The 25119-nt window shown below is 43.0% G+C and overlaps 1 protein-coding gene across 1 annotated transcript in view; it reads right to left on the bottom strand.

The window, feature by feature from the left end:
• Window positions 1-1595: 1595 nt before the first annotated feature.
• LOC117444408 (protein PTHB1) overlaps window positions 1596-25119 on the bottom strand; it is a gene marked incomplete at its 3' end in the record, with an annotated part of 28802 nt that continues 5278 nt past the window's right edge. The window contains exons 2-7 of the mRNA XM_034080001.1: window positions 24475-24579; window positions 14221-14235; window positions 5823-5963; window positions 5048-5143; window positions 2145-2317; window positions 1596-1748 (exon numbers count right to left, since the gene is read on the bottom strand). Of these exons, the coding sequence (XP_033935892.1) occupies window positions 1596-1748; window positions 2145-2317; window positions 5048-5143; window positions 5823-5963; window positions 14221-14235; window positions 24475-24579 (683 nt within the window). The remainder of the gene's footprint in view (window positions 1749-2144; window positions 2318-5047; window positions 5144-5822; window positions 5964-14220; window positions 14236-24474; window positions 24580-25119) is intronic.

The raw sequence follows: 25119 nt of genomic DNA, 5'->3' as shown, positions 1-25119 counted from the left end.
ACACCTGAACATCATCAGAATAGAGCCCCAAAGAAATTCTTCACATATTGCAAAGGAATAATTTCATTATGTTAAAATGACCTTTCACATAATGGACCAATTATCTTTAAATACGTGTATTAACTTACTCAATGTAAAACGCTGTTGTGTATGTGCTTATGTATCTGGAGGGAATGAGGGGTCAGCTTGGGAGTGTACAAATGTTTTAATGGATGCTTAATTATTAATGTTAATGTTCAAACAATATTGATATATGTGTAAGGAAATAAATGATTGCCGTATGATTGCAGTAAATGCTGCTGATTATATACAAAGTGAGATTATCAACATTTCAATGAAGAACGGACTCCCTGACTTGCATCTGTCGCCAGCCTGAGGTGAGCGCTGTGTATTTGAATTACAACGGCATTAGAAACTTCAACAAGCTCATTAATTTCCTCCCTGAACTCTGGGAGTAACCGTGCGTTACATTAGTGTATTGTTAGAGAAGAGAGAGTGTGTGTGAGATCACAGAGAGCCAAGCGCTGACGCACTGACAGCCTCAACGGCTAATGAGCAGGTGAAGTCACACAGCCTCGCTACGCTAACGAGAAGCTAATGGACGGTGGGGCTGAAGACCGCCAGGTCAGGCTGCAGAGTAAACAGCAGGGGCAAGGAACCATCACTTTGACTCTCTCACACACACACACACACACACACACACACACACACACACACACACACACACACACACACACACACACACACACACACACACACACACACACACACACACACACACACACACACACACACACACACACACACACACACACACACACACACACACACACACACACACACACACACACACACACACACACACGTGCAGGTACAAGTGTGTGTAACAGATTGTGTCCGTTCACAGTAGTGTGACTGCTTGCATGTGTGTGTGGGTGTGAGCTCACAGCTAATCACCTAAAGAGAGGAAGTCCAATAAATCGGCAGAATGCAACTCTCACACTGTAAATCTGCACTGACACGCCATTGCTGTGTGTGTGTGTGTGTGTGTGTGTGTGTGTGTGTGTGTGTGTGTGTGTGTGTGTGTGTGTGTGTGTGTGTGTGTGTGTGTGTGTGTGTGTGTGTGTGTGTGTGTGTGTGTGTGTGTGTGTGTGTGTGTGTGTGTGTGTGTGTGTGTGTGTGTGTTAATGAAAGACAGCATCAGAAAGCGGGTGAGTGAAGCTATCTCTAGGGTACTTTTCTGTGGCTGCACCATGAAAGCTTCTAAATACCAACACCTTGCATTTGATTAACACATTTGGTTTTATGGGGAATTCCATGTGTTTATCATCAAGTGAGAAGCTTTTCTTCCACTAGAAACAAGTCTGCTGATACCGTGGGGCAGCGGTTCTCAAAGTGGGGGGCGCAGAGGCATGACAGGGGGGGCGCGAGAGACCAGGGGAAAATGGGTATTATAAAAAAAAAAATCGTATTTTGAAAAATTATTGATTGGAAATAATATGATACAGTACTATTACGTCTGGGTCTCTGTGTTTCATTAAAGCTCGGCTCTGTGTGTGTGTGTGTGTGTGTGTGTGTGTGTGTGTGTGTCTGACCTGGCTGTACGTGGCGTCCAGCAGTGTGTCCAGGTTCTGGAGGGGGGCCGGGGTCTTGTCTTTGAATCGGGTCAGCAGGCGGCGCTGGATGGCTCTGAACTGGACGGCGCGCTCGGACAGCAGATCCTGGTACTGCTGAGCACTGACACGCAGCTAACACACACACACACACACACACACACACACACACACACACACACAGAGGAAGACAGAACACATTGTTTAGGAAACTCTCAGGGTGGATTTAGCCATTAGTTGAGACCAATTTGTCTTTTCTCTCAGGAAGGTTTCCAACGGAGAGACCTGGAATGAGTCGCAGCCACGATACGAGCTGTTTCTCTAGGTGACAGGAGAGGAGCTAATTGAGGATACAATGGAAAATCCTTCAAAAAATGTAAAGAGATAATTCTGTCCCACGGAAACAAAGTATCGTGATTGACAAACGCAGATCACGTAAGCTACAGTGCTTGTTAATCGCTTTGCATCCTTTGTTGTGACTTTCTAAATTGGAACGGACATAGGACCTGCTTTCGGTTTGAACTCGTGTACCTGGAAGTGGTGGTCGACAGACAGGAAGTACTCCTGCAGGGGCAGCGGTCCACTGAAGCTCTTCTTGAAGTCGTGCACTCCCAGTGTGGAGAAATGCTGATCGAATCTCTGCACCAACTCATTCACCACCAACCACGTGTCCTCAAAGCGGTCGCTCTGGATACGGTAGCGCTCTGACAAACACACAGACACACACATTCAGGCGGGGCGTGTGCACATGACAATTAGACCGACCAGTGAACATGAAAAGCACTTTGATGGGACTTTGGAAGCAGAGAGAAAAGTCACAGATAGCATCTCGATTAACACGAGAACCGCCAGAGGTCGCTGGATACCTAAAACCGCCAACGAGACAATGTACCCGCGATTGATTTTCAAGGTACAATGTTCTTTTATTTATCACACAGAACGGTGAGTTCGATCGCACAGGGAGGAAACCTAGACCAATAGAATCTGTGGACTCTCAGCTTTTCAAAGGATATCGTTTGTGCAGATAACATGAAGCATAACATATCGCTACCAGTGCTGATTAAACGCTTGGTGTTAGACTTGTGTTTTGTTTAAGAAGCATCAGATCAGTGCATGCGCTGCATCGTCCAATCAGTGAGCGATACACAGTAAGGGGGCGGGGCGAGTGTCTGAGGATTTCATCAGAGGATGGTCTGGTGGTTCCTCGGTTATCGCTCCTCTGGCAGAAATAAGGCCATTGGGACGCGACTCAAGATGGCGCAGGCAAATCAACTTCCGGTGAGACGAGGAGCGAGGAAATGAAAAATAAGAGAAGTGAGAAAGGCCCACAGACGGTTGAGATCTTGCAATACACCTGCAACGAGCATTATATACACTTATTTTGATAATCCTACTGTGCAATAACAATAGTCAGTCGTACGTGCAAAACATCATTTTTATAATATCTCAAGCTAGCTTAGCGATTAGCGATTAGCGATTAGCGATTAGCGATCAGCGATTTAAACGCTGCTACTCATTTTATAGCCATGGATGAGTTCTTTATTGTTTTGTAATAATATGTGATTTTTCTATATATTTAACAGGTTAGCTACTTTAGTAGTGTTAGTCTTTTATCTGTAATTTCACTTTTACTGTAACGCTGTAAGAAGTACCCGCTGCTGGACTTATAAGAGAATTATGATTCTGATATCCCTGACTTAATTACTATTCACATGGTTTATGCAAAATCCTCTTCTTCATGTCTCTTCTACATCAACATGTGTCCCCTCTTCTTCATGTCTCTTCTACATCAACACGTGTCCCCTCTTCTTCATGTCTCTTCTACATCAACATGTGTCCCCTCTTCTTCATGTCTCTTCTACATCAACACGTGTCCCCTCTTCTTCATGTCTCTTCTACATCAACATGTGTCCCCTCTTCTTCATGTCTCTTCTACATCAACATGTGTCCCCTCTTCTTCATGTCTCTTCTACATCAACACGTGTCCCCTCTTCTTCATGTCTCTTCTACATCAACATGTGTCCCCTCTTCTTCATGTCTCTTCTACATCAACATGTGTCCCCTCTTCTCCATGTCTCTTCTACATCAACACGTGTCCCCTCTTCTTCATGTCTCTTCTACATCAACATGTGTCCCCTCTTCTTCATGTCTCTTCTACATCAACATGTGTCCCCTCTTCTTCATGTCTCTTCTACATCAACATGTGTCCCCTCTTCTTCATGTCTCTTCTACATCAACATGTGTCCCCTCTTCTCCATGTCTCTTCTACATCAACATGTGTCCCCTCTTCTCCATGTCTCTTCTACATCAACATGTGTCCCCTCTTCTTCATGTCTCTTCTACATCAACATGTGTCCCCTCTTCTCCATGTCTCTTCTACATCAACATGTGTCCCCTCTTCTTCATGTCTCTTCTACATCAACATGTGTCCCCTCTTCTCCATGTCTCTTCTACATCAACATGTGTCCCCTCTTCTTCATGTCTCTTCTACATCAACATGTGTCCCCTCTTCTTCATGTCTCTTCTACATCAACATGTGTCCCCTCTTCCTCATGTCTCTTCTACATCAACATGTGTCCCCTCTTCTTCATGTCTCTTCTACATCAACATGTGTCCCCTCTTCTTCATGTCTCTTCTACATCAACATGTGTCCCCTCTTCTTCATGTCTCTTCTACATCAACATGTGTCCCCTCTTCTTCATGTCTCTTCTACATCAACATGTGTCCCCTCTTCTTCATGTCTCTTCTACATCACCACGTGTCCCCTCTTCTTCATGTCTCTTCTACATCAACATGTGTCCCCTCTTCTTCATGTCTCTTCCACATCAACATGTGTCCCCTCTTCTTCATGTCTCTTCTACATCACCATGTGTCCCCTCTTCTTCATGTCTCTTCCTCATCAACATGTGTCCCCTCTTCTCCGTGTCTCTTCTACATCAACATGTGTCCCCTCTTCTTCATGTCTCTTCTACATCAACATGTGTCCCCTCTTCTTCATGTCTCTTCTACATCAACATGTGTCCCCTCTTCTTCATGTCTCTTCTACATCAACATGTGTCCCCTCTTCTTCATGTCTCTTCTACATCAACATGTGTCCCCTCTTCTCCATGTCTCTTCTACATCAACATGTGTCCCCTCTTCTCCATGTCTCTTCTACATCAACATGTGTCCCCAAATGTCTCTCAGAGGGGCGTGGGGAGGGGCTCCTTATTTTCATCTAAAGTAACAGGCAGAGAATCAGCACTTTGGAAACAGGGCTGAAACAGAGGGGATTATGGGTAATGCTGCAATGATCTGTTTGGGGATTCAGCCAATCAGAGACAGGCTCTGTATATATCTGAGACCTGTGATATGTTGATGAGAAACAGTACAATAGGGGACCTTTGAAGGAGGTGAGAATCCCGTTCAGTATGTGGTGCTGCTGTGGGACTCACGGGAGGTCTTTGAAGCTACCACGGTCACCTTGGCTCCCGCCAGGAACTGGAAAGCCAAACTATTCGCCTCCTTATCTTCAGATTTTGTTGAAAACTCTGCGAGGGAGACAAAGACAGACGGCAGCGCGATGAGACAGATAGGGCGGCGTATCGTGATGCAAGACGCCAACAAAAGGAGCAGGAGATACAGTCGCACTGCTCACAAAGACACACACACGTGAGCTTACACAAACCCCTCTGCGCACAAAGGGCAGCGAGTGTGTGTGTGGACGGCAGAGCTGCTGCTGATTGTAGCTGATGGCCAGATAACAGAGGCAGAGCAGAGCTTCCCAGGGCACACACACACACACACACACACACACACACACACACACACACACACACACACACACACACACACACACGTAGGGAATCAGAAATAAATAAATACACTCGTGTAAATACACAACCACACACAGATACATAACAGTTGATTGCACTGCATCTATGAATGTATACACACATGCGCAGCTTCACATTTCTCTCATTCCCTTTCCAAGCTTTCCGATTATGCTCGTGTCATTGTGGCCTTCCTGCGCTTTAACAATGTGTTGGGTGTGTGTGTGTGTGTGTGTGTGTGTGTGTGTGTGTGTGTGTGTGTGTGTGTGTGTGTGTGTGTGTGTGTGTGTGTGTGTGTGTGTGTGTGTGTGTGTGTGTGTGTGTGTGTGTGTGTGTGTGTGTGTGTGTGTGTGTGTGTGTGTGTGTGTGTGTGTGTGTGTGTGTGTGTGTGTTTTACCTGGGAAGAGGACGCTGAGATCGACTGGAGGCTGGTTGGTATCCACGGTGATCTTAAACGTGGTGGTTTTGGCCGGAGAGGAAGGGACGCACACCAACGCCAGAGGGAGACTGAACCTGGACTGAAGGACCCTGGGAACTCCTGGGGGAAGGACACATTAAAGATTATTTAACAATGTCTTTCCTTGTAGTGTTGCATCTCCCTCCATCTTCTCCAGCCGCACGGGAAGGTGTCCCCTCTCAACGTTTACTGACATTTGCAAATTAATAACTGCAAATATTTGGGTTTTACGTTATTACCTAAACCAATCGTTTTAAGCTCCATATATCTGGAACAAAATCAGAGAAAACTTGTTTTAAATCAAGACTGGATTTTCTTTTGTTTACCACGGTCTGTGATTAAATCAAGTAACCATTCGTGTGTTAAACTGCACTTTTTATTCTTGTATTGTACACCTGTCTTATTCTATTGCAGGTGGTTTGATTAGTAATATCTTGGCTTTTTTTTACTTATTTAAATGCATTTTTTACGAGGTTTCTTTTGTACTATGCCTTGTTGTGTACATGTGCTTCATAAATGCTTGGCTCTATGGAACCTGATGTACTTTATGATTCTGTTTTCTTCAGGTTTGTGTCTTCCTGGTCGAACGCACTTATTGTAAGTCGCTGTGGATAAAAGCGTCGGCTAAATGCAACGTGATAAATAAACGTGCCCTACAGTAATTATTCAGATCAACAAAAAGTGAAATGTTGTAAAATATATAAAAACAACAACATTACAATAATAAAAACTGATAAATCTGATAATTTTGCACACATGTATTCTTCACCTGACACTTCCCCTTTAAATGGCGCCACTTCCTCAAAACCTCCCTTTAGTAAATCAAACCGGTCTGAACATCGTTGCTTTTTTACCGGCTTTGTCTCCAAACAGCAGTCAGGTGTTCATTACATCACATCACATGACATTACAACGACATGCTGACTGCAGCGGGGTTTGAACCTGTGACCCCCTGACCCCAACACCAACGCACAACCCACTGCGCTACACGCCTTCCACACGTGTACATCTGTCAACAGTGCAGATGCAGATGCCGAGGCCGAGAGACTGTACGGCTCCAGGTGTGGAGATGTGTCTGTGGACGAGCCGCACGGGAGGTTTTGCAAAAAAAAGTAGCGGGGGAAAAAAGCAAAAGGTGAGCAGGAGGCCAACTATAACTTTGTCCTGAGCTTAAGCAGTGCTGAGTTGCATAAATCTACACTTAGCTAGAATAACAGAGCGAGGGGAAGGGGTGATGGAGGTTGTTAAAAGGAGGAGGAGGAGGAGGAGGAGGAGGAGGAGGAGGAGGAGGAGGAGGAGGAGGAGAGGGAGCAGAGAAACCAGTGGAAACACGGAGTGCAGACAGACTGGGGGAGACACCATGTGAGTAACGGTGTACCTGTGGAGCGTTCCAGGTTGTTTCTGATATTAATAATTACCTGCGCAGCTTTTCAATCCAGACGTGCAAATATTACGACCTGATGTGTGGATAATTCAATTTGGTCTGAACGCATGAAGCCAAGGGCAACAGAGGAGAAGCAGGGAGAAGGAAAAGAGAGGGAGGAAACCACGAGTTGGAAAAATAACCAAGTGGTGTTATTTTGACTGGTGCTGGGATTCAGAAGGATTTAGATATCTGATGGATCGTTTGGAAACACGACTCGAATTTATTACATATTCAGTTGGTGGGATTTTTACAACCACAGATATGAAGTCAATGTTGTGCCTCCTGCAATATGACTATTGCACTAGTATTAAAGTTAGTGTGTGTGTGTGTGTGTGTGTGTGTGTGTGTGTGTGTGTGTGTGTGTGTGTGTGTGTGTGTGTGTGTGTGTGTGTGTGTGTGTGTGTGTGTGTGTGTGTGTGTGTGTGTGTGTGTGTGTGTGTGTGTGTCGTTATGTGTGGATGAGTCTGTTTATGTTAGTTATTGTGTGTGTGTGTGTGTGTGTGTGTGTGTGTGTGTGTGTGTGTGTGTGTGTGTGTGTGTGTGTGTGTGTGTGTGTGTGTATGAGTCTGTTTGTGTTAGTTCTTCTGTGTGTGTGTGTGTGTGTGTGTGTGTGTGTGTGTGTGTGCGTGCGTGCGTGCGTGTGTGTGTGTGTATTAAAAAGCATCATTTCCAACACATCTGCAGACGGCCTCCACATCTGTATTATGTTTAAAATATAACTAGAGCACCAAATGGAAGTCGTAGTTCAACGTGTGGACGCGGCAAACAGAGACGCTAGCACCTGATGGAACCCGCTAACATCTACTCTCTGATCTTCACTTTATTTGCTTTTTTATTGGCCGTATTTTGTAACTTAAAGTCCCCAAACACGGACCCTGAGGGATACTGGAAGTGGTATAGAGGAGGGGCAGAAGGCAGAACATAGTACATACTAAGAAGGACTTGAGAGCTGAAACTGGGCGTTACGTGACTGAGCAGGGGATACAAACGGAAAAGTAAAAACAGCTTCTTTTAGATTTTCAGGAAGAGAACGAAACACAAGTCAGGTTTTTTTTGTGTTATATTAGCAAAAATAAACGAATGTTAGAAATATAATATACAAAAAATAAAATTACTATAGAATAAAAACATAAAATAAATAATTGGATGTATTATATATATATAGAAAAAAATGTAATAATATTTTTTTATATTAGAACAATACACTAAAAATAAAACATGTTAAAATTAAAATATAAAAATTATAATCAACTACTTATATAATAAAAACATTAAAAATAAAACCAAGACGTCATACTTAATTTTTTACCCGTATTCTAGGGTTTAAATATTCTATTTGTACATAAACGCGATTTTATTTTGCAGGACGTCTTAATGCGGCACCTTTCATTGACTTTGTGTTCAGATATGCTGAATAAATAAACTTGCATTGCCGTACAGGAAATAGCATAACACCAAATATAATATATATAGATCTTGTAAAGCAGATGAGAGTGACGGTACGTCCACACGGCAGCATCGCCGACGTCCCGCTTTGCCTCCGTTGCTCGCTTCGAAAGTTGAGAAAAGTTCAACGTTTGAAGCGTCGACGGAAGCGTCAGCCAATAAATCATATGCCAGTACAAGCTCGAGCCAATCAAACCGCGTGCTTGTGTCCGGGGCGGGAGCTTCATGTGATTGGTTACCGGCAAGCTTCAACGCACGCCGCCGCGTGGACGCGCCGTAAAACATGCATTGCTTCAGGAAGTTCAAAGCGAACGGCAAATCTGTCGCTGAGGGAAAGTTATTTCGCATTGACTCGTTTCATGTTTCTCTGAAGCATCTTCCTCAAACACACACCGTGTTGATTCCAAGCCAATCAAAAGTATCCTGTATCTGCTGAAGCCACACCCTGAGTCGCGCCATGTGCACAGGAGCCGAGTCTAAAAGCTGGATCGTCTGCGGAGCTTTGGCAAAACCCAAGGGTTGCATCACGAGCTTCCGCCGGGCGCCACCGCTTCAGTCTGGTTTGGTGATGAGAGGAGGACCAGACAAAGAGCAGGCTGCCGGTGTGTGTGAAGCCAGAGGGTGAGTAACGGACCAAGCAGCATGTCGAGAGCACACCGAGGCTTCTGTGTTTGTCTTACGGATTATTCACCTCCTTCAATACTTGTCCTCAGCGGCAAGCTTCTGTATTGCAGTGTGGAGAGTCTTCGTACCTGAATGAACAGTATTTCACATAGTGTGTGTGACCCCTGACAGAGGGTGGGAGACGTACTCACATCTTATACTTTAAATGTAGTAATTATAAATACAAGGATTCTTTGACAAGCCAAAGTCCTGCATTCAAACTCCTACTTGAGTAAAGCTTACTATGTATAACGCCCGTCCACACAACGGCGTGTCTGAAGCTCGACCAACAACCAATCACATCTCCCCTGACACACAAGCAACGGTTTCATTGGCTGGAGCTTGTACTGGCATATGATTCGATTGGCAGACGCTCCTGCCGAGGCTTCAAAAGTTGACCATTGCTCAACCTTTGCAGCGAGCCACGCCAGCAAAGCCCCGCGTCGCTTCCCACAATGCAGTTCGGCGAAAAGTGACGTCGCCCCATTCAAAGTGAATGGCGAAGCTTTCAACGCACGCCGCTGTGTGGACGGGCCGTACGTATATAGAATAGGCCGTTTTCTTTACTGGATTTACCGCAAGAGCTCCACATGATGACGAAGAGGATGTGGGAGGCTGTGGCTCAGTGGGTAGTGCGCTGAACAGGTTCAAACCCCGCTGCAGTCAGCATGTCGTTGTGTCCCTGGGCGCTTCACCCCAAAGTGCTCCTGTGGGGATCGCCCTCAGCATTGAGTATGGAAGTCGCTTTGGATAAAAGTGACGTGTCATGTAATGTAATGTTCTGCGGAGGTGGAAAAGTTCTCGTGTGTGTTTTATTTCAGTAAAAGTAGTCGTAAAAATACTCTGTTGCAAGTAAAGGTTATGCATCCAAATCTGACTTGAGTAAAAGTACAAAAGTATTGGCATACAAATACACCTAAAGTCTGTAGGCACGTGGTTTGGGAACTGAAGGGGCGCCGGTTCGAGTGTGATTATATGACAACATCAAATCAGAGTTTCTCGGTTTAGAAGCTGGTCTAAACTATTTCATTAAACTACTCTAGTAAATGTACTTTATAACGTTTCACTACCGCGCTGATAGTTGCTTGCTGTTTGTGTGGGAAAGCTTTGTGGAACTGTTAAACACACTTAACATCACGATTGTGTGTGTGCGTGTGTGTGTGTGTGTGTGTGTGTGTGTGTGTGTGTGTGTGTGTGTGTGTGTGTGTGTGTGTGTGTGTGTGTGTGCGTGCTGTGCGTGCGTGCGTGCGTGTGTGTGTGTGTGTGGCAGACAGTTTATTTGAGCAGAGGACCTCTGCACAGGATCAGATTCTCACCACAGCTGCAGTGATGTCAGCCGTGTGTGTGCATTTGATATAGTGTGTATGATATATGTTCATTCTGTGTGTGTCTTTGTATCATGTCCTCTGTGACACACAGTCACCACGCAGCCCTGTCCTCCAACAAATCATGTTCTGATGCAGCCGGGCCGCAGCTTTAGACGGCTCCTCTGAGAGGCCCCGAGTCCAGGTGTGGATGCCTGGACGCATGTTATTCTCTGCCGACACATCTGTCCAACAGTGTGTAATTAAACATGTTTTATCATAAACGTTGAGCGGTGGTGGCGAAGTCGATAGGGACCAGCTTGGCAACTGGAAGGTCACCAGTTCAAGTCCCGGAAAGACCAAGTGCTACCGAGGTGTCCCTGAGCACCGTTCCCCACACTGCTCCCCGGGCGCCGTACATAACGGCAGCCCACTGCTCCTAACACTAGGATGGGTCAAACGCAGAGAAACCCTTTCGTTACATGGTACCTGTACTACGTGATGACAATACGTTGAATCTTCTTCAACAATAAGATCTTTATCGTAACTAGGATTCGCCGAGTGGATGTCCAACCAGTGTTGATGGTAAATTAGTCGGTTAAAGCTTTATTTCTAAGATATCAGCGCCATTTGACTTTGAACTGGATGTCACGCTTTGCTTTGTCGTCTCTTACCTCTGAAGAGCCAGAGAGCACACGCCGCCGCTCAAGAAACTTCATAGCGCGGCGGTTCGTTTGAAATAAAGTTTACATCATGATTTATTTCTATCTTTATATTTCACATTTTACTTTGACTCTTTATGTTTGAGCAAATGTCTTTCTTTTTTGTGTGAACATTCTTACTTTGACGTCTCATGCTTGTATCCATATATTTATTGTATTTTTTTATAATGTATATTTGATTTAACTTCATTCTAAAATGGAGCATCTCTATCCCGTTGAGATCAACAATCTCTTTCACGGGAGACCTGCCGCACATTGGCTACACATGCAGCACGATGACAGAGGGTACCGTTTACAAACGTATTCACAGACAGGTACCAGGACTCTCATTTCATCCAGATGTGCTTCAAACTGATGCAGGGGAACCAAGATGCTCATTCTTGTGTGTTTCAAGCTAGAGGAGCTGCGCACATAAAAGTGGTAGTGCCTGAAACAGTCCAAGCACTTGGTACATGTAGTAAAAACACATCCTGGATCTCAGGCAATAGCTACTTGCGCCTCTCTGTGAGACCAGAGAGCAGATGTAAGCTGGTAGTTTACCCTTTGTAGATGAACGTGTACCAGAGACTGAGCCTCCGTACAGTCAGTGATGGCAGACCTGCCCTGGCACACAGGGGACAGCGATGGGTTAACACTCAGCGCACTGTGATAGGCGGCATCGAACTTGATCAGGCAATGGGCAGGTGCCTTCATATAGATCAGATCCCCATCAGGTCACAGAGACTTCTCCTGGCCTCAAGTGAAGACGCCTAAATAAAGCGCTGTTTTCTCTCCGTCTCTGTGCTGTTGTATTTGCTGTAAAGTGTCTCTAGTGTAGGCTATATTTTTATTACATGTACAGCGCTTTGGATCGAACAAAAATCGTTTATAAATGTGCGATATAAATAAAACTTGATTTTATTTGATTTGATTTGAAGAAGCGTTGTGTCCAACAGCAGAAATGGCATCCAGGTATCCGAGTGCAGAGGATGTTATGCAGAGTTTTGGATTTGAAAAAATAAGCAGATACAGTCCGAGCGCAATGCATTGTGGTCCATGTAAGCACTGTGGGCAGGAATCTGCTTTCTGGGTAAATACAGCACGATGAGTTAAAGGTGGGGGAGGTAAGTTTGAGAAACCGGCTCGAGATCGCTAGAATTTGAAAATACACAACCGGAGAAAATCTGCCACTTCCTCACAGAGCCCCTCCTCCAACACACACGAACGCGCACATGACCAATGAGGGCACGAGGTAAGTTTGTGCCCCGATGGAAGGCTGACAGGCAGGTAGGCCAGGTTGTACTTTTTACAGTATTACGGCTTCTACAGATGACATTTTTTTATGGATTTTTTGTCAAAGTACTTCAGATATTCATTGCTATCGGGATGTTAAGAGCATTCCATGGAATATAACAACAAGTGTATCTCGAGCCGGTTTCTGAAACTTACCTACCCCACCTTTAACTGCGATTATTGGCTGTACACTCAGTTGAGGTCAACATAAAAGGTGGCACACTTTGATTGTACGTTTCCAAATCAATACAATATTAAACAAATAAATAAAAATGCTTTGGCCAAGGGACTTTTTGTATCAGATGTAATAGATGGTACCCCTAATATATATAATATTTATAATCACACAATTATGTGAATAAACACATCTGAAGAGCCTTGGGCTTTATGTTTAATTTTATGTTGAATAAACACTGATTTTGTGGATTTGTCCAATTATTAAGGGGTGTGGGAACTGATGTTTCATGATTAATGTCCGCCTCTCTTTTCATTTTTCTGTCAGAAACATGGGAGTTTGCGTGTGTGTGTGTGTTGTGTGTGTGTGTGTGTGGTGTGTGTGTGTGTGTGTGTGTGTGTGTGTGTGTGTGTGTGTGTGTGTGTGTGTGTGTGTGTGTGTGTGTGTGTGTGTGTGTGTGTGTGTGTGTGTGTGTGTGTGTGTGTGTGTGTGTGTGTACTACTGCAGGGCCTCTAAGCCTACTATAGATTACAGGACATCCTATTCTGTATCAAAGCACACAAACTCATACGGACTAAAACAAACACTGACTGACGACTAGGAACACTGTGTGTGTGTGTGTGTGTGTGTGTGTGTGTGTGTGTGTGTGTGTGTGTGTGTGTGTGTGTGTGTGTGTGTGTGTGTGTGTGTGTGTGTGTGTGTGTGTGTGTGTGTGTGTGTGTGTGTGTGTGTGCGTGCGTGCGTTTAAAACTGCAATGCAATGAGTTTATACATGCCAGTATGTGTGTATGTGAAATGTGAGCATAAAAGAATATAAATGGATATTTACAGTGAGGAAGTGTGTATGTGTGTACAGTACGAGTGCATGTGTGGGTGTGCGCGTGTGTGTGTGGGTGTGTGTGTGTGTGTGTGTGTGTGTACATACTCTTGCCAAGTATCGTGTTACAGGAACATAAACAGTAGGCAGTGGTCTCTTCCTGTATATACAGTAGTGTGTACACGTGTGTGTGTGTGTGTGTGTGTGTGTGTGTGTGTGTGTGTGTGTGTGTGTGGGTGGTGTGTGTGTGTGTGTGTGTGTGTGTGTGTGTGTGTGTGTGTGTGTGTGTGTGTGGGTGTGTGTGTGTGTGTGTGTGTTGTGTGTGTGTGGAATGCATTCCGTTTAGTTTTGATTATGTTTGCATTTCTGTGTGTAAGAGAATATTAAAATGGAAAATATATGTTTATGTGCACATCTACATGACTTGACTTTTTATATATAAAGTGTGTGTGTGGGTGTGTGTGTGTGTGTGGAGGGGGGGGGGGCTCTATTCTGTCCAAACCAAACACTCACCTTGTGGATTAAGCTCTGCAGAGAGGAAGAGGAGAAAGAGTGAAAGGTTAGAAAGCAGACCACAGACACAGAGGTTGTTATAAGCAGCGATGGACGAGAGGAGGGGATTCCCTGGGAAGCCTCCTCCTCCCTGGATGTGGAAATACACAAACACTCTGGGTCTACTTTGTTCAGCGTCCCACACACTCGGAAAGCACCACAGGAGGAGAGCGGGGAGCCAAACCAATCCTGATTACGCTAAGATGTGCAAATCCAACATCAAACTTAAATAAACGGAGTCAGACCTTTACTGAAACCACCACAGAGACCAAACCGTTATCCAGAAGGCTGTACGATTGATAACACAACAAAAACAAAATGGTTTCCCATATGTTTATAACTGCAGTGTACAGTATTTATTCTACTGTACAGTATTTCATTTCACATTTTTTTAAACCTTATTCTATATTATACATATTTGTGTTATTCCTGCAACGTACTTGCACTGTTATATCTATCGCACTATTTTAAGTGTTTTTATGTTTAGTTACTTGTATGTTGCATTTCTTAAGAGCGCCTGAGACTCGCTAAGCTGCTGTGCATATGACAAAAAAAGCTTTTGAAACATTCGAAAACTGTTCACTATATAATCAGCCGTTTAAAAACGGTGTGTGCAAAAGGCATATTAGGCTAATAGTTCACAACGGAGAAGATGAAATTAACATTTATAATTAAATTGTAAGATTTAAGTAATATTTTTAACAATGTATGTTGTGATCTGAAGGCCCTACTATGCCTAGTTTGTTATAAAGGTATTTAGTAAATGGTCTTCAACGAGAAAAATCCTTGTGTTCCCTCCAGAGAGAGTTTCCCAATCACTCTGAAACGCCTCCATTGGACTTCTTTGTTTACTTCCAAACATAGTGACATCACAATGTAACACACACCCTTCTATTGGTTAGCGCTCCAACACATTGTACGTGATAGGCTAAGGGGTGGGACATCTCTAAGAAGTTGACCAATCACAACAGAGCTGGCCACTTAACCAATCACAGCAGACTGGGCTCTGGTTTCAGACAGAGGGTGAAAAGAGGTGCTGCAGCAGTATGAGAACAATAAAGAGCTTTTTGAACATTAGAGCATGGAGACACTACATACTGATACACACCTGAACATCAGCAGGAGAGGACTCTTTAAAGTAGAGACACTACATACTGATATACACCTGAACATCAGCAGGAGAGGACTCTTTAAAGTAGAGACACTACATACTGATATACACCTGAACATCAGCAGGAGAGGACTCTTTAAAGTAGAGACACTACATACTGATATACACCTGAACATCAGCAGGAGAGGACTCTTTAAAGTAGAGACACTACATACTGATATACACCTGAACATCAGCAGGAGAGGACTCTTTAAAGTAGAGACACTACATACTGATATACACCTGAACATCAGCAGGAGAGGACTCTTTAAAGTAGAGACACTACATACTGATATACACCTGAACATCAGCAGGAGAGGACTCTTTAAAGTAGAGACACTACATACTGATATACACCTGAACATCAGCAGGAGAGGACTCTTTAAAGTAGAGACACTACATACTGATATACACCTGAACATCAGCAGGAGAGGACTCTTTAAAGTAGAGACACTACATACTGATATACACCTGAACATCAGCAGGAGAGGACTCTTTAAAGTAGAGACACTACATACTGATATACACCTGAACATCAGCAGGAGAGGACTCTTTAAAGTAGAGAGGCTACATACTGATATACACCTGAACATCAGCAGGAGAGGACTCTTTAAAGTAGAGACACTACATACTGATATACACCTGAACATCAGCAGGAGAGGACTCTTTAAAGTAGAGACACTACATACTGATATACACCTGAACATCAGCAGGAGAGGACTCTTTAAAGTAGATACACTACACACTGATATACACCTGAACATCAGCAGGAGAGGACTCTTTAAAGTAGAGACACTACATACTGATATACACCTGAACATCAGCAGGAGAGGACTCTTTAAAGTAGAGACACTACATACTGATATACACCTGAGCATCAGCAGGAGAGGACTCTTTAATGTAGAGACACTACATACTGATATACACCTGAACATCAGCAGGAGAGGACTCTTTAAAGTAGAGACACTACATACTGATATACACCTGAACATCAGCAGGAGAGGACTCTTTAAAGTAGAGACACTACATACTGATATACACCTGAACATCAGCAGGAGAGGACTCTTTAAAGTAGAGACACTACATACTGATATACACCTGAACATCAGCAGGAGAGGACTCTTTAAAGTAGAGACGCTACATACTGATATACACCTGAACATCAGCAGGAGAGGACTCTTTAAAGTAGAGACACTACATACTGATATACACCTGAACATCAGCAGGAGAGGACTCTTTAAAGTAGAGACACAACATACTGATATACACCTGAACATCAGCAGGAGAGGACTCTTTAAAGTAGAGACACTACATACTGATATACACCTGAATATCAGCAGGAGAGGACTCTTTAAAGCAGAGGCACTACATACTGATATGAACCTGAAAATGAGCAGAATATCTCATATTTTAAACATTGAGAAACCTAATTATATCTAAGGATGCTTGTAGCACAAATACTATTTTATGATTGGACGATGTAAACGTTGTTATATTATTATGTTTCTATGAAGTAGTTCTGCCTGTGGAAAGCAACACTAAATTCCTCTTTTATCTCAGTTGTTAGCAGTGTGCCAAACTTCAGAAAGAGCAGTAAAGTAACTCTGAACTATAAAAATAAGACTCGGGTTCCAAAAGTGAATTTTTCTTTAGAAAAGAGCGAGAATCTTTTATCCCCGCTCCTCAGAGGCAGATCTCCCAGCTGCTCAGGGATTTAAACCGTCAGCCTCCTGCTTCCCTAACCTTTAGGCTTTGGTGATAGGAGTCTGGCAGATTAAGCTATGATTTGATTGGTTGAAGAGGATTTCCTGCAAAGGTGAATGAGAAGCAGATGGCAGGTGGCGAGCCAATGGAAAAGGCTCTGAGGTGCTGAGTCAGAAAGTTCAAGTTATTAAACTCCATGAAAGTCACGCTTCCCTCCTGCTGCAATCACTCTGCAGCAATATCTATTCGATATTAAATTAATATGTTGATATTTGTGTCAAGCAATTAACCATTGTGTCTGTAACAATGCTAATAATATCCCCTTAGAATGAGATCAGGGTTATTGCAAAGTAGGTAAAATAAATTGGCTTTTGTGTGTAATAGTGAATACAAAATATGTGCAGTATATCAGAGTTAAAAGTGGAAAGCTGTGACGTGTTTAAAGAGAACAGAAATGTGCAACATATAGGTACAACTCAAATTCAGCATAACTGATTTATTGTATACCTAATTCTTATTAAAACGGGTGTCTTGGTTTTTGTTTTTCAGAAATGCTAGCACATAACAAGCTTCACTATTATCTGCGAGCATTTCTTAAACAAAAACCAGCATTATCTAATCCCCAACAGTCATTTTAAATTGTTGTTAAATAGTGACTTTTAGGCATTTGAAGTCTTGAATGGTACTGTACGTTTTTAGTCTTTATGATATCTGGTTTTGAGTTCAGTTGAGTTTTTGATTTCATTTTGATCCAAAGCTCTAAATTTAAAGTCCTTCAATTAATAAAATATAAGTTTTAATCTAGTTTGTCGATGGGGTGACTTGCAGCTTGGAATATGCAGTATTGAAAATAACTCTGATCTCCTGTCATTACTTTTTTCTCAACCTTGTCATACTGCAACGCCAAAGAAAAGAAAATTGAAGTGGAGAAAATGGTAAAAGAAAAAGAAAAAAGGTAAGATCAACACAAAGAGGAAGAAGAAAAAGAAAAGCAAGAAAGAACTAAAAGCTTCACTGTTGAGTGAAAGCTCCCGTTAAATGTAAAGGACATGTCAAATGGAGCAAGAAAACGCACGCACGCACACGCACGCGCACACACACACACACACACACACACACACACACACACACACACACACACACACACACCCACATTCTGGATCCATTAGCCGCTGTGGTAGAAACAGAGGTCAGAAAGCAAGTCTTTCTTTTATTTATAAGCATATCCACTTTAGTATATCCAACAGTGACAGCTGGTCTGAGATGTCCAAAAGCGTTGGAAAGAGACTTCATAGTTATCTTCAATACTCCATAATCCAAGCTAAAGATGAAATAAAAACTGAACAGATAGCTCACAGAGAGTACAAACGTCAAGCATTCAAGGCTTAACACGCTTCAAAATTAACTATTTGTACCACCAAAAACGGTTTTAAAGCCATGGAGTGCCACAGGGCTCAGTGCTCGGACCTATTTTGTTCACATTATATATGCTTCCGTTAGGCAATATTATAAGGAATCATTCTGTAAACTTTCATTGTTATGCGGATGATACTCAACTATATTTATCAATCAAGCCTGATGAAATGAATCATCTAAATAAAATTCAAGACTTAAAAACGTGGATGACCTTAAACTTTTTGATGTTAAACACGACCAAAACTGAAGTTGTTGTACTTGGCCCGAAGAATCTACGAAACAAATTATCTAAAGACATACTAACTATGGATGGCATTAATTTGGCCTCCAGTGAGACTGTAAGGAATCTTGGTGTTATATTTGATCAGGATTTATCCTTTAACGCCCACATAAAATCAATTTCAAGGACCGCCTACTTCCATCTACGTAACATTGCAAAAATCAGGCATATCTTGCCTCAAAACGATGCAGAGAAACTAGTCCATGCATTTGTTAATTCTAGGCTGGATTATTGTAACTCTTTATTATCAGGGAGTACCAAGAAGTCAGTTAAGTCGCTTCAGCTGATTCAAAATTCTGCAGCTCGTGTACTAACCAGAGTGAGGGAAAGGGACCACATTACTCCTGTTCTGGCTGCCTTACACTGGCTCCCTATAGAACACAGGATAGAATTTAAAATTCTTCTTCTCGCCTACAAAGCCCTTAATGGGCAGGCGCCATCTTACCTTAAATAACTCATTATAGCCTACTGTCCTACTAGGGCATTGCGTTCCAAGAATGCAGGGTTGTTGGTTGTTCCTAGAGTCTCTAAAAGTACAATGGGAGCCAGAGCCTTTTCTTATCAAGCTCCACATTTGTGGAATCAGCTTCCAGTTTGTGTTCGGGCGGCAGACACCCTATCCGTTTTTAAGAGTGCGCTTAAGACCTTCCTTTTTGATAAAGCTTATAGTTAGGGCTGATTAGATTCAGCCCCTAGTTTTGCTGATATAGGCTTAGTTTGTCGGGGGACATCTTACTTCTTCCTTCTCTCTGTCTATACCTGTGTACTCTCATGTTCCGATTAACCCAGCTTCCCCACATTTCTTTCTTTTTGGTGTCTATATACGCCGGGATCCGGAGTCATGGATGATCCTGCGATCCTGTGTCCTGGATCGCGAGTCGTGGCTGTGGTCCTGGATCATCGGTCCTGGATGGATATCCTCGTGGATTCATCTTCCTATTATACACACATGCATTTCCAAACATTTGGACTACCTATGTTGCAAATGTATTATCTTTTCAATTTACACACGCCATCTATTGCATGTCTGTCCGTCCTGGGAGAGGGATCCCTCCTCTGCTGCTCTCCCTGAGGTTTCTCCCATTTTTCCCTTTAAACTGGGTTTTCTTCGGAAGTTTTTCCTTGTACGATGTGAGGGTCTAAGGACAGAGGGTCTGAGGACAGAGGGTGTCGTATTGTCATACTGATATTCTGTACACACTGTTAAGACCACTGAGACAAATGTGACATTTGTGATATTGGGCTATAAATAAACATTGATTGATTGATTGATTTTAAATGACATCAAAACAGTATAGTGTAAGACTATCAAGCATGCCAATTTGTGTTTTTACAAAAAAGTGCAGAAGTTCACAAAAAAGATTGAACAAATGAGTCCTTAAAAAGAATCCGAATCTTGTTCCTTGGCCAGTTCCCCAACTCTTCACACGCTTCAAAGTGAAATACTTTTACCCAAAAAAAAGATTTTCAAAGATGACAGATCGACATCAAAACAGGTATAGTTTAAGAGCATAACGCTTGCCAGGTGTGTTTATAGTGAAAAGGTGCAGAAGTTCATTAAACTATAAATGAATCCTTAAAGAAAATCCAGCTCTTGTTCCTGGGCCAGTTCCAAAACTCTCCACTACATCTGTCAATAAATCTGTGTTGTTCTGTTAGAACAAACAAACACAGCCGTGAACATGGTCTACCAACGGTTCCTTGGGAAATGGATTGCAGACCTGGTCGTTAAACAAAGAAACAGAAACACTGCAGCCTCCTGGAGACATCAACACGAGGAGATGCTGGTCAGGCTCAATAAAACAGGAGAAAACAATACACACTGCCAAGCGGCTCCCTGGGTTTCCACACGAACTGGCTCAGCAACCGATGAATCACGGCTGGCGCTGCTTCGTGGAAATGATCCGCGCAACTTATCTTGGACAGCTCGGGTGAACATGCCCATTGTGTTTGGGCTAACGCTGTACTGTAAATGCCAACTTGACCACTTGATCCCCCTGAAGTGTGCTTGTGTAAGCCCATTGTCGGGGTGTTAGGGAACACTAATGAAATTCTTTCTAGATTGTAACGACTACAGCCACCGGCCTTTGAAGGGCTTAAGGAGTCAACGGTGTTCTTAAATGTCAAAGTCTTTGTAGGGCTTAAAGACGGGCACAGTAGCCACTGGGTGGGATGGTTTAGTGTGGTGTTAAGAAGTAATCATCACCCCCGGAGAAAGAAAGAAAGAGATGGAGACAAAGTGATGCATTCCTCCCATACCAGGAGAGCATTTAGAGGATGTGAGGAGACCAGGCATTAAGGTAGATTAGCGCTGCAGGAACACACAACCACACACTCTCATCTGCGCATGGGCTTTTAAAGATGACCGCTGTACAGTTCACCACCAGCAGACTTCCCGTGATGTCTTGGTGCAGGAATGAGTCCTAAAGCTAAAGACTGAGTCAGCATTTTAGTAGTTAAAGGCTCCTTCGAATGCAAGTCACATTGTTAAGCATGAAATACCCCACTGGTGACCTTCTGAAGCTCTTCACGTCGGTGGTTGCTAACAAGTGTCTAAATGAGACGACTTATGTCCCACCCCCTCCAGGACACCCTGTCCTCACTGCTCCTTCAGCGATAGGCTGCTGCATCCCCGCTGTCTCACGGAGAGATACCGCAGGTCTTTCCTTCCTGCAGCGGTCAGACCACACACACACACACACACACACACACACACACACACACACACACACACACACACACACACACACACACACACACACACACACACACACACACACACACACACACACACACACACACACACACACACACACACACACACACACACACACACACACACACACACACACACACACACACACACACACACACACACACACACACACACACACACACACACACACACACACACACACACACACACACACACACACACACACACACACACACACACACACACACACACACACACACACACACACACACACACCCCTTGCTGCTAAATACCAACAACCTATGTGCAATATGTAAATGCCGTTAATAACTGTGTAATATATACCTGCTGCTAAATCCTTAGAACTGTTACAGGATGTGTATTTTTTTTAATTATATTTTTTATTATATCATAACTCAGTACTTTTTTTAAATGCATGTCACATATTTAACATGTGTAACATCAAGCTGTCTGTGGCTCTTTTTCCTGCTGTAACTGCGCACATTTCCCCTCCGTGGGACTAATAAAGGTATTCTGAATTAGCCGCCTTTAGCTTAGCAATGGTGACGTGAAGTAGCTTTTTCCTTCTGGAGATCGCATTTACGCTTCAAAAGTCACAAAGTAGTGTTAATATTATTGAGATTCTCCTGCTGAACAAAAGGTGTAAGTATCATAAACATTTGTTTACTACGGAATTATATTTCTGCAATATTCCAAAATCTTAATTTTCTGGTTTAGCCACCTTTAGCTTAGTTGTGGGGTCGTGTAGTCATGTGACCGGATGTCGTGCCTTCATAGCTTTTTACTTAACAATGAATAAAGTGGTGTTAATATGTGGAGATTCTCCTGCTGAACAAAACATTCTAAAATATGAATTGTATGAAACGCTCCGACTATTTGAACAACAGTTGATATCTATTACCGAGTTGTTCTTCAGAATTCAGGGGGTGTTTATGTGAAGCTTGCCAGTTTGGAAATGTTCCCCCATTATCCCTACACCACATGAATGCAGCGCAAATGTCATACAACGCAATGCTAACAAAGTTTAAAAATAATTGATGTAACCACCTCGTGGTTCACATCATTCTTCCTGTGACCTGTCACTTCACTCGGTGCAGGGAAAACGGTTCCAGTAGATGTTCCATAATCCTGCCGACAGACAGACGCACATACCCTTTTTGCCGGAGGTAGAAACCCCATCCCTCACCTTTGGGAAGAAAGGTGTTGGACCTCATGAATGATCTCTTTGGTCTGAAACACCTTCCCTCGTTTCCTCTCCTCCACCCTGGTATAATTGACCTCCTTACCTTCACCTCGTCTAACTCATAGCCTTCCTCACCTCTGTCCTCTTTTTTCCATCCTTGCGTGCCCCTTCTTCGTCCAACTTTTAATAAACCTTTCCCAAATCCACCTCCAGTCCCACAGGTTCCCTTTCCAAAACACAAATCAGCCCCCTACACACTCCTCCCCAGCTGCTTGGCGTCCAGAGAAATACTCCTTATTCTCAGCTATTTTTAACTTGACAATAAAGCTTAACAAAAAAAGAACCGCTTCCCAAAATGTCCAGACATTTCCCATTAAATGTGTTTCTAGGGAGGAGAACCTGTCCCGCCAGCAGCCCCCGGCCAAAGCAACTGTGATCCAAAGGAAACAATAGCATGAAAACACTGATTTTATTTTTACGAGCTGCTTTTTGAACGAACGCTGAAATCGGTATTTAAAAAAAGAAAAAGGACATCTGTGACATTTGAAATAAAGAGGGGTTTTGTGTGTGTGCAGGGGAAAGAAATATCTTCCAGAATTATTGCAGGGCCTGGAAACAAACGCCTGGAGGGAGCAGGGGGATGAACGGGGCCCAGATGTCCTTACGCCGACTCAGCGCTCTGTTAGCAGCTGTTCAGCGTCTTCTCTGTACTCTGCATGAGACGTTTTAGAGAAAAATAACTAAATCCATAATGTAACTAAACTCAATGCTAATGAAAGTGTTGTTTTGAACGTTCTTCTCAGTTTTTAAGCCCGTTTCTGTTACTATAATATTATTTTTCTATATGCTTTCAACTAATTACTAAATGTGCCATAGCAGGTTTTCACTGACTGTTGAATGTAGATTGAAAAATGTTGTATTAAAGAACATCAGTACCGTACAGCATCTTTCTAGCCTCTTAGAAAAAGTATACATACACAGCTTAGTTGAATACTTGATTCTGATTGGTCAATTTGGACATTCAGCAGTCTGTTATTCCTCGATAACACGGCACAGTGCAGTCATATCAGTCCGCAGAAAGAACGGCAGCTGTGGCCAAAACAAGACTTTGTTTTTCCGTTTCTTTGTCAGAAAACCCCGTTTAATACTTCTTGAATACTATTTTTTATATTTGCGGAGAGCATGAACATTTGGATTCATGATGGCTTATCTGTTGCCAGTAAAGAACAAGTGAACAAGAGAAGCAAAGGAGGTTGAAAGACTCGGAGAGCTGCACGTCAGAGAAATCAGCAGAAGAAGACAGACAGGAAGTAAACGCTAACAGGAACACAGAATGGGGTCTGGCAGTGTTTAAAGAATGGTTGATGAGAAAGAAAATGGGAACAGACTTGGACAGTTACAGAAAGCCTCGATCAGTGCTGCCGCCATTTTAAGTTACGTGTCTGTCGCCGCAGGTCAAGCCGTTGGTACGGAAACAATACGATCATTTTAAATCAATAAAATCCTATTATCCTTCACCTAACAAGTGAACAGCCAACACAGTTCCAGCCAAACAAGCTCAGTAGAAAGTGTGATTGATGTATTCTGTGTTAAGCAGGAACCCAATACTCCCAATGTTTCTGGAAAGCCCATCGGTCAAAGTGATTATCCTGTTAAAATAACAGTTTTGATTGGAACTAGACTAGAACAAGCGGGAACCAGCATGAAATGTGTGTGTAAGTGTGTGTGTGTGAGTGTGTGTTTACCTGTCGGCGAGCTGTAGGACACGGTGACGTATCCGCTCAGGTCAGCAGCGGGGTAGCGGCCGTTGAGGAAAGCAGAAAATGCCACAACTGTGGATTTACCAACACCTGGAGAGACGGAGAGACAACATGCGTTTACATTACATCAACATTTAGCATTTATGCTAGAGGGGGTAGGACTAGAAACGTTTTTTTAAGCTTCTTCTTGCCCCTGTTGAACATGACAGAGACTATTTGAGAATTTTTTTTTTTTTTGTACTTTGTTATAATTATTAATTTGAGTGAGAAAAAAAAAAAAAAGAGAATATATATATATTATTGTTGTATGTTTTTGTTTCTGACATGTTCAATAAACTGACTAAAAAAAATTGTTGTTGTTGCATTTTATTTTGGGACAGAAATGTTGAGTTTGAAAGGTGTGTTGGACAGAGGGGTCGAATGAAAGAGTGTTGAGGTGCATTGTGGGAGGTGTAGTCTCCACTGTGTTGGGGGTTTGACCCATATGGGCCCTATACCGTCATAATATTATAATAAAGACATTTTCTTATTTAATTATGACTATGTCTGTGTGAGTTTTGCAAATCTCCAACATGTCTGGAAGTGTAAGCACTCATTGCGTCTTTGACTAATGTGTGTTATTACATTTTA

This window comes from Pseudochaenichthys georgianus, unplaced genomic scaffold (assembly GCF_902827115.2).
Source record: "Pseudochaenichthys georgianus unplaced genomic scaffold, fPseGeo1.2 scaffold_808_arrow_ctg1, whole genome shotgun sequence".
Taxonomy (NCBI): domain Eukaryota; kingdom Metazoa; phylum Chordata; class Actinopteri; order Perciformes; family Channichthyidae; genus Pseudochaenichthys; species Pseudochaenichthys georgianus.
This window is presented reverse-complemented; position numbering and strand designations above follow the sequence as displayed.